The sequence below is a fragment of the Opisthocomus hoazin genome, chromosome 26 (genome assembly GCF_030867145.1).
Source record: "Opisthocomus hoazin isolate bOpiHoa1 chromosome 26, bOpiHoa1.hap1, whole genome shotgun sequence".
NCBI classification, from domain to species: domain Eukaryota; kingdom Metazoa; phylum Chordata; class Aves; order Opisthocomiformes; family Opisthocomidae; genus Opisthocomus; species Opisthocomus hoazin.
Window position 1 is genome coordinate 1,744,784 of NC_134439.1, and position 10,603 is coordinate 1,755,386.

Here is a 10,603-nt window from a genome sequence, read left to right on the forward strand (position 1 = left end):
TAATCCTGCATTTAAAGTGGGAGTCTGAAACACCAGTGTATTTCCAGTCTAATAATTTGCTAGTGAAATTCCAACGGCAGTAATCCAGTAGTACAGCTCTGCTCAGTGCTGCGTCGTGGTGGGCAAACGGATTTGGGAGATTTTGAAGAAAGAATGAACTGCTTGCTTACCCTGCCGGGGTGTGTCCCTAGGGATAATGTGTGTGGCAATAGTGTGGAGTTTGAAGAAAGAGCCCCATTCTCTGCACAACAAGGTGACATTCTTCAGATGAGAGCCCCAAGTTGCAGTTGAAGAGGTAGGGGAATGGTAAGACAATAAATTGGTACTGAGGCACATAATGGTTTAACGAGACTGGGGGTTGAGAGGAGGGAGAAAAGCAGGGATGAAGTGAAGATGGGAGGAACTTTCCCTGGGGTCTAGTTTGGAACCACCAAGATTATTTTAAAACAAAACTTTGAAATAAAGAAGAAAGATTATATGTTTGCCAACACTGTAGTAAGGAGAGTGTTGGTTTTAGCACAGTTTTCGATGGTACACATCAACAGAAAACGAGCTTAGAATTCAGGATGGGTGATTTCAGATAAACTGAGGCTCGGGCTCATACCAGTTGTTGGAATAAACTGAGGGGTTTTCTGAAATTTACAGTTGAGACTTCAGTGCAGCACCAGGGAAATGCACGGCCTTTTTGCTAGGAGAAGATGTGTACTTGGGAGGAAAGAAAAAAAAGAAACTATCTGTGATACGCAGCGGAGCAGCCTGGTTCTGGGAACGTCCACTCACTCTTCAGCGGATGAGAAGAGACAGGGTGTTTCGCAGTGGTGAAAACATGTTTCAAGCTGAACCTGGACCTTTGCCACAGCAGTTCAGTTTTGCTCTTGGGCAGATTAATGGTTCTGTGTAGCTTGCCAAATCTCTGTATCTCCAAGAGTTAGTATCTCTGGAGGCAAGTTTAGACAAACTCTCCTAGAGATAAAAAACTTTCTGTAAGACCCCTGTAATGTAAATACCCTGAGGTGTGCATGCAGCTAGGGTCTGTTGAACTGTGAGAGATCCCAAAGTAAGGAAGATCAAATTCCACTGAAAAAAAAATCTAGCAAAATCGCTTCTAGAAAACACCATGAACTTGAACAGGAAACTTTGGGGATTTTTCATTCCGTCTTTTTCACTCAGTCTTTGTAACTTCTTTGGAAGCTTGCTGGCAAAATACACTTTGCTGCTTTTTGAAGTGCCCTGTGCATTGTTCTGGATTGTTATCAGATGAACACTTACAAACACCAGGTAGCACATATAAAACTGTTTCTTTCCTGTAGAATATTTGCCATTGGGAAAAATACAAATAAATAAAACAGCCAATACAGATTATGTCCTAGGACATAATTCAGAAAACAATAGTGGTGGGGATTCTGTGGCTTTTTCAGTTTTCTGTAAACCCTCAAACTCAAGATCCTTAGGGTGTGTACCCCATGGGCAAAAGCTTGTAAATGCAGACTGCAGCTTTCGCAGACCTGAGGCTTATCCCTGCTTTCATCATCTTCGCTATTTGTTCTTTCGTATTAAACAACTACTTCTAAATAGTTCCTAGTATTTTAGTAGAAATTGTCAGTAGTATTTTCATACCGAAGGAGAGTCCAAGGAAAGGTGCCTTAGTGAAGCACTGAGAAGTCTGGAGGTGGTCGTTTATGGATCATTTGTTTGCAGCCTGCTTCCGTTGCTGTGCTACATAGGTAGTTTCCCGAAGAGAAAAAAGCTTCACTTCTGAGAGCTCACTTCTGAAGATTGGCTCTTCTGGTGAAAGAGAAATGGTACATATGTCGGTACCTCTACACTGAGAGCAGACTGCCGGCAAAGGCTGGTGTGTATTCAGAATTCACTCACTCCTGGTATTTATTTGTAGGTAGATTTTGTTGTTTTATTACTGTCTCCAGGTTGAAGACTTCTATGTCAAAACCTACATGCATTATAGCACTTCATAATGGACTATGTAAGGCAAAGCTTGCTTTGGTCAAAAATTAGGTACCATTTGGTATTTACATTAGTAAAAGATTAGAAATCAGAAGTGTTTTGATGACTCTAATTCCATATCTGAATTTGAACAAGTATGTGAAAATCATCTGCCTTTAGCTCAGTTCTAGATCTAGGTATAATTCTACATACAGTCATATTCTTCCTTTCAATTTTTATTTCTGCATTTTAGCTATGTTCTAGCAATCATTGTAAAAAATCAGTTAAATTTTGCTAAATTCATGAGGTTTGGAATGCTTCCAGATTCATAACCTCTTAGGACTTTAAAGGAACATCTCAAATCGGTGCTATCTCTGTGCTGGTAGAGATCTGTGTGGCTCTGTTCATTCTTCATTTAGCTCTTTTCTGCAGCTGGAACGTGAACTTCAGTCTGCAAAATTTCCTCCTTATAGTCTATACAAGGAAATTGAAGACGATCACCTGCTGAATTTAAAAAAAATGCCGTTTCAAGGTTTTGCCTTTATTCTGTTCTATCTTCACATGAAGATTTCGTATCCATTGTCCTGACACACAGTTTCATCCTTTGCACAGGACTCAGCGTTGTACTTGTGGTGCCCGAGCTCCTCGGTTTGTCATGCTGCCCCAGAGCTTCCCTGCAAGGCACTCCCTGACATGTCTGTGCTGTGCAAACTCTTTTGTTACTTCTCTTACGGGATTTACGGAATTGACACACTTTAGCCTCTCCTTGCAGGACAGAGTTCCATTCAAGAAGCACCTTGTTTATCATCTCAGTCTTTGCTGACAAAACCATCACTCAGATGTTACATACCTCTAGAAAACACTTTTTTTTCTGAACCAAACTCTAAAATTATAGTCTCCGAGTGATTTTATATTAACATTTCACCAGAAATCCTTCATTACCCTACAAATATGGGATAAAATCAATAAAATTATAAACTGAAATTCAAATCGGGCTATAAACCCAAGAATACTAGCCTTTTCAAGATTCTCTCAATTCTCTGAATCCCTCCATTTCTTTAGCAGGGTTTATGAATTAATTGAATTCTTAGCACTTTTAACCTGTTAAACACTTTGAAACTGCTAACCTTTTAAACATATTTTTTCTGAACATGTATTTAATTCAGTCCTTGAAAATAAAACTTCTTGATCAAAATACACATTTGCAGGTTGCCCAGGGAGGCTGTGGAGTCTCCTTCTCTGGAGATATTCCAGCCCCGCCTGGCCGCGGTGCTGTGCCCCCTGCTCTGGGTGACCCTGCTTGGGCAGGGGGTTGGGCTGGGTGACCCACAGAGGGCCCTGCCAACCCCCGCCATGCTGGGATTCTCTGATTCTTGGAGCACGAGAATTTCTTGTCATACTTTCATGTTTGCAGTTGTACAACACCAGAAATCTGCCCCGGACAGCTCATACTCTGACTGGTTTTGTCACAAAAACTTACTCTCAGGAGTGGGATTTGTTAAGACTGAAAAACAGACATGGAGTTGTTTGTTCTTTCATCTGGGAGGGACTGCAGATCTAACTGTTGTAGGGAATAAATTTGGTACAAAGCACTTATTGGAAAGTGTCAGCACTCAGGAGCAGCCTGTGCTAAAGCATTTAAGGCAGAAGAGCTTTCTCCTGCTTTTCCAAAAGCGGACACCGCGTAACTGGGTGGGCTTCTGAAGAGCCACTTGCATGTCATGTATGCCAGTGCTTTTCATGCCACTGCTCCCTTTTGATTCTGTACCTGTTTCCACCAGAGTCCCCCTGTTCTTCGTCCTCTCTTCTTTCTCTCTCTTTGCTGATTCTTTCTTTTTGTGACTGTTTTTCTGTCCTGTCAGCTTTTCCCTGTCACAGTGAAGCCACTGCCTAATGCTGTCGTGCTAGATTTGCAGAGGCTAAGCTGGGGTTGTCTGTCAGGACTTGACAGCTGATGTTGACAGCTCACCTGAGTCACTGCTGAACCAAAACCAAGCCCCAGCGTCTCTGGGTTGAAGAGGATTGCCCAGCCTTGAGAGAGGAGGTCCATAGCTTTGGGCTGCTCCTTGGTCTGCAGGCGCTCCATTAATCTGTAAACTAGTTATGAACAGGTGAAAGAATCATTCCCTCCCAAGTCCAAGGAGAGAAGTAGATTTGATGGTGTTCTCCCTGAAAGACAGGCTGCAAGAGGATCCACTCTGCGGGAGCTGCAGTGTTGGGGTGCTTGTCGTGGGCATACTGGCGTTTCAGTTTCACCCTCAGCTGCCGAGCTAGCTATGTGCCTTTTGTGATAGTGGAAGGTAGGAATGTGATTTTCCTTAGCACAAAGAAGCTGTAAGCTTGCAGAGGGATGGTTGGAAATGAAATTACTGATTTCTGGGGGCCTGAACTAAATGTGATTGCGTTTTGAATTTCAACTAGAAGAATACCCTTTCAGTGGCATGAGAATGAAGGTGGCTAAAATTGGTGCTAAAGGTTTGTTAGCTCTCTATGAACTGGGAAAGAGAGTGAAGAAATCTCACAACTGTTCCTTACGCCTGTTTGTTTCTGTAGGAGTTAGCTTCAAGCCATTTTAACAGCTTTATATTTTGCCCTAACAAAACATCTTCCAGCTCTTGCTTCTTGCCAGAATCACTGAACATCTCACTGCTACTGCTCTTCAGAGTGCACAGCTGATGTAGTCAGAAACATCAGTCACTCTGAGGGGCTGAGGATGCTGTTGCCTCCATATTCAGAGCTCCTGCCAGCAAGAGGAGCTAGAAAAAATCCGAGATGGAGCTGAAGCCACGCACCCACCGGCGCTGTGAGCATTGACCTGTCAGCGAGGCTGGCTCGCCGTTTCCTGCCTGATTACAGCCCATCAGTAACAATATCACAGTAACTCAAAGGAAGCTGAGATTGCAAGACGATTATCTTTATTAGAGTAGACACAGCAATTCATGCACATGCAAGCAATTTAGTACGTGAAAGAGCTAGAAATAATTGAAAAGCTAATCCAATTTGCAAATTAATCACCATTAAATGGATGAATCTACCTAAACTTTGTGTGGCCAAGAATTTTCTGTGCTTTAAGATTGCAATTTCCAGCAGTTTAGAGGGATTCTGCTCCATCTGAATTCCTCTGTGTTGTCTGCTTTTTCTCACTGGGAAGATGACATTTGGAGGACTTCCAGTACTACTTTCCGTCTGCCAGCTTGTCTTTTTTGTCTACAATAAGAGAAAGAACAGCGATTACTTAAGCATAACACACACAAGACCACTCTGCAACGGGCGCTGAGCTTGGTTTATGTCTCGTCTCTCATTCCCTTCTCAGAAGTTTTCTTCTTCATAGCACAGATTTGAATCACACATCGCTTTTACAATACAGCTGACCTTTAAAAGCTCAAGGCAAGTTTTACCTGCATGTTCATACAATTTCCCTGAGCTGGCCAAGCTTAAATTTCTTGTGTCCTTTCATCTGGGGGAATGATTAAGCATTTTGTGCTTTACTTAGCTTTTACTGTAGCACAGTCTGAGATTTTTTTCTGATGTCTAACATCTTTTAATAACTGAAATTTGTTAAATTCTAGCCAGAGCCATCATTTGTTACTTATTAGATTTTTTTCTGTGACACAAAGGAGTGCAGCAGCCCGGTCTCTGGAATGGGCACAACTACTGTAATGTATGTGTATTTCCTTTTAGAAAACCAAACTTCTTTGACTCCTAAAGGTTTCCTGAAAGAGAAAGAATTCTTACCAGCAGTTCCAGAGAGGGAGCCAAACATCCTGTAGAACAAAGAGATAACAGTTGGAAGGAGAGGTAACACATCAAATGCTGCATGAGATGAGGATGTGTGAAAGCAAATTCTCTATCAATATCAGGCACATTTTGTATATAGTCAGAGAAGAGGTGGTCATCTCCTTGCTCTCCCTCCCAGCTCAGGAGAGGGAAGTGTTGTAGCAAATATATTTTTAAAAACTACACTGGGGGAAGGCAACTATGGAAAAGAAGGAATAGAGGGAATCAAAACCTTTCAACCCCTACCTCATTTTTTTGTTCGAGGCCACAAGATATTTTCTTCCTTGAGGCTATTTGTGAAGCGGCAGATAGCTGTGCTCCCCGGTGGGAGGGCCACTCAATGGCTGTCTGCAAATAGCTGGCTTGTCTGCCTGCACTTCTCTTTAGAATATTTTCTTCTACACTGATTCCTATGAGGTGAGAGCTATTTAGCTGGTAGCAGGAAGTTTGTGGGAATTTGGTGTTAATCCTTATATTCTGTAAAACATTACTAACCCCACAATGTCTCCTGACTGTCAAGAAGCTAAAGATTAGTTATCACTTTCACTGTTAGTTGCGTTGAATCTCTTGTACTGCTTGTCCATTTGCCTTTTTGTTTAGAAACTCTTTAAGGTACTCACTTAATGTAAATGGGAACTGTAACATTTCTAGCTCCACCATGGTCCAGAAAAATTAGTTTGTTCAAAATTTTAGAATACCAGAAGTATTTGAGGTTGTGTTTGCTGTGGTGCTGTGGCAAATGAGCACCATGGCATGGTCAAACTTTACAGAGCTAAGCAAAAAGGTTTTCTGCAGTGAGCAGAGTTACTTACAGGGACTCCTGGCCTTCCAGGAGCTGTCGGTACGTAGCAATCTCTTGCTCCAGTCGAGTCTTGATATCCATGAGGATCTTGTACTCGCTGTTCTGGCGCTCCATGTCACCTCGGAGCTCAGCCAGCTGCGCCTCGAGGCTGCTGATGAGGCCCTGCACCTGCGCCAGCTGCGCGCTGTACCGCCCTTCCGTGTCTGCCAGCGTGCCTTCCAGCGCCGCTCGCTGCGAGCACAGGGGTTGGAGGGGAGCCACGGAAAGGTTCCTGCCAGGTGCAGGACTGCTTGGGGGGGCGGGTAGGACCCATTTCGGGGGGGGTGTGGATCATGCAGTGCAAATCTCAACGTACCATGTTGAGCTGGGACTGCAGTTCTATTTCCAGCCCTTGGAAGACACGTCTCAGGTCAGAGGCTTCGGTCTTGCTGCTCTGCAGTTGTTCGGTGTTCACAGCTACTTCGCGGTTCAGCTCTTCACTCTGAAACACGGAAAACATTAAATGAGAAATATGGGGCCTCTAGGTAGAGGTCATAAGGCTTTCACAGCAGTCTTCTGTGTGTATGAATAATTATTTTGTTTCTTTAAATGATTTTTTTGGTTAGTATTTGTATAGTGTGGAGGTTTTTCTACCTTGGTATGGAACCAGGCCTCAGCATCACTCCTGTTCTTCTCAGCCATGTGTTCATACTGGTCTCTCATATCAGCCAGGATCTTGGACAGGTCAACGCCTGGAGCAGAGTCCAGTTCAACGCTGACTTGGCCAGCTGCTTGCCCTCTGATGGCACTCATTTCCTGTGTGGGCATGGCAGAGGAAGACAAAAGAAGGCACAATCATAAACTGGAAAAATTATGAACCTTCCGTTCTTTCTTCAAGGGCTAAGGTCTGAGGGACTCCCCTGAAATACTTGCAGGAAGTATCTTTAGTTTCTAATCTACGTAGAAATCTGTTCTTCCCTGTTGGAGAGCCCAGGGCAATCCTGAGGGACTCCACACTTCCACATGCTGTTTTTCTAATGTCACTTTCAAAAGTGTTATTTGTGGTTTTTTTACCTCCTCATGATTTTTCTTGAGGTAGGCCAGCTCCTCCTTTAAGTTTTCAATCTGCAGCTCCAGGTCCGTTCTAGCCAGGGTCAGCTCATCCAGGACTCTGCGCAGGCCGTTGATGTCAGCCTCCACGCTCATGCGAAGAGCTTGCTCTGTTTCAAACCTTAAAAAACCAAAACAAAGCTGTTCAGGTTAGCTGATGAAGCCAGCCCACCATGAAACACATTATTTGCTATAAATTTATCTGGTTTCGTAGGATTTATGATGTAGCAAATGTTATCCAGCATCAAACTTTTATCCACATATTTTCCATGGTGCAGATGGTGCTTTCAGCAAATACAGGAAGGGCTGAACTGCGACAACAGGATCAAACCAGTGTTCGTAGCAAGGCATTCCTTGCTTTTTTCGCAGCTGCTGCCCTTTGCTGCCCTTTGGCTCAACAAGGATTTTTGCCTGCTCAAAAGGCCTTTTTCCTTTCAGAAGTTACTCACTTGGTTTTGAAGTCATCAGCAGCCAGCCTGGCATTGTCAATCTGCAAGACAATCTTCGAGTTGTCGATAGTGGCATCGAGGATCTACAAACAATGAGAGTTCATTGCTGAGGCTGAAACAGCTATGTTATCTTCTTTCCTGGTCTGAAGATTGAGTTAAGATTCTATTTCACCTGTAGCTACACCAAATGAAGGCGTATTTTATTTGGTCTCAGAAGGAAAGTATCAATGATCTGTAGCAAATATGTAGCACAGATTTATCACAGTACTTTTGCTAGGATTATTGTCTGTTATGGATAGGTCCTCTTACTCTTGCCTGGCATATGAAGTGGCTCTCAGCTAGAAGGCGCACTGTGAGACAAAGCTACCTGCTATCTTAGAGGGAGAGGACTTTGGTGAGCCAGGGGGTAGTGGTGTTTTAGGACTGAGGCAAGAAACCTGTTTCCTGGAGAGATGCAAAGCAATCAAAGCCAGCAGAGCCCTCTTGGCAGAATTTATTCTCGTTATGCATTTTCTTAACAGTGGAAAGTGATTACGAGGGCCGTTATGATTTTAAAATAGATGACATGTTTATGTTTTTAAACAATATGGGTTCATATTGCATTTGTATAGTCTTTGAACACATTTTTATTTCCTAGAATATCCAGGATAGTGTTTATTGTTTCTTCTAATGCAGCATGAAAACCCCCTAAAGGAAATTTTGTTTATTTAGAAGCAATCCCTGTTAATTTTTACCTAGAAAGCATGACTTTTATGGCTGCCACTTTTAAAGCTCAAAGGGTCATCCATAAAACCAGCTGGGACAACATTTTCTCTCCCCTAACTAAGGGGAGTGAAAGACAGAAGGAAAAGAATACTGAAAGGAGGAAACCTGATTGCCAGTTCTGCCTTCACTGGAGCTCATTTTTTGAAATCGATAGAGAATGTGAATGGGTTGAAGCAAGGAGAGAGGAAACTGCGTGGGAGCAGTCATGAACTCCAAGCTGAACTGTGAAAACTAAACCTCATAAACTAAACCTTGATCAGCTACCACCTATGTTTTCCGGGGCGTGTACCATCTCAAAGCAAGCTGTTATCAGGTACCCATGGGCAATTGGGGCAAATCCTGCATTTATATATGGGATGGATTACTTCATGTCTGCTACTTCCTTTTTCCAGAAGCCAAATGTTTCAGTATTCTTATTTCAATTCCAAGCTTAAGTAAGTGAAACGTGAAAGAAAAATAAATGTATGGTGATAAAATCTGCTGCTATCTTCACATTTACAAAATCATACTTAACCAATTTTTACTTTTACCATTGAAGTGGTGTGTCTGTGCCTTTGAAGTTTTTCAAGCTGTATGGTAGGTAACAGACTACAGAGACAGGCAGCTTGCTGTCATTGTTTGGCTCTCTTTATATTTATCAGTATGTATACGGTCATATTATATATATATATATATAAACTGGTCATATATGTGTCAATGACCAGCATGTGTGTATATATATGTGTGTGTGTGTAGGTATATATGTATATATGCTTTGTTAAAAGCAAACATCGTCAGAGAACTAAGTACTAAGGCATTTCAGACTGACTGTTTTGTACATTCTCTTCACTAACATTAAAAAAAGTAGTTAATTCCATACCGATAATTTTCTTTATCCACCCTGCCTGATCATTGCATATTCATTTCATCTTCCTGTCCCTTTCATAAACTGCAACACCTGCTGGGTGCTTTCCCAGTGAAGTTTTTTTCTTCGGGTTTTTATGCTTCCTTCTTAAGTGCAAATCTAAGATGATTTTTAATAAATATTAACACCTACCTTGTCTCGAAGGTCTTCAATAGTGCTGTAGTAAAGACTGTAGTCCCGAGATGGGCCTGGTCCTTGTTTCTGGTACCAGTCTCGGATTTTATTTTCAAGATCAGAGTTTGCCACTTCCAGTGCACGCACTTTGTCCAGGTAAGATGCGAGGCGCTCGTTCAGGCCTTGCATAGTTGCCTTTTCATTTCCTGAGAGGAGGCCATCACCACTACCAAAACCACCACCATAACCACCACTAAAGCTGCTGCTAAAACTACTTCCGTATCCACCACCCAGGCCGCTTCCTAGGCCAGAAGACACAAATCTAGCAGAAGACACTGACACACCCCTACCACCAGATCCACCATGGATGCTGGGAGCCCGAAAGCCACCTCCACCGAAGCGGACCGAGGAGCCACCACTTCCCCCTGCCACAGAAGAGGTAGTCTGCCTGAAGCTGTAACTGGCCATGGTAAGAAATTCCAAGGACCTAACGCAAGCTGCAGCTCACACAGTTTGTGATCCTGAGGCGGGAGTGTGTGCTCCGTTCCCCCACCCCACCTCTTTTATGCCTGTGACAATGGGAGTTGTCTCCAGATTGTGTTATCTGAGACCCATGGAATTTATCAGCCCTAGGCCTTCTGCCAACACGGCAATTCCTCTTATTGGTCAGTCGCTGTGAAGTGGGCTGTGTTTCTTTCCCAAATGCCTTCACGCACAGGAACTGATTCCCTCCCCCTGACCGTTGCCTCTTGAAGCAAAAGG

The 10,603-nt window shown here is 43.1% G+C and overlaps 1 protein-coding gene across 1 annotated transcript; it reads right to left on the bottom strand.

Annotated features, from left to right (window-relative positions):
* Positions 1 to 4,877: 4,877 nt before the first annotated feature.
* Positions 4,878 to 10,357, bottom strand: LOC104330943 (keratin, type I cytoskeletal 19). Its single transcript, XM_075443551.1, has 8 exons — positions 9,860 to 10,357; positions 8,059 to 8,141; positions 7,574 to 7,730; positions 7,154 to 7,315; positions 6,876 to 7,001; positions 6,531 to 6,751; positions 5,677 to 5,705; positions 4,878 to 5,148 (listed from the first exon to the last, which is right to left on the bottom strand). The coding sequence occupies exons 1-8, from the start codon at positions 10,307 to 10,309 to the stop codon at positions 5,117 to 5,119; spliced, it is 1,260 nt and encodes a 419-aa protein (XP_075299666.1). The 5' UTR covers positions 10,310 to 10,357; the 3' UTR covers positions 4,878 to 5,116.
* Positions 10,358 to 10,603: the final 246 nt, after the last annotated feature.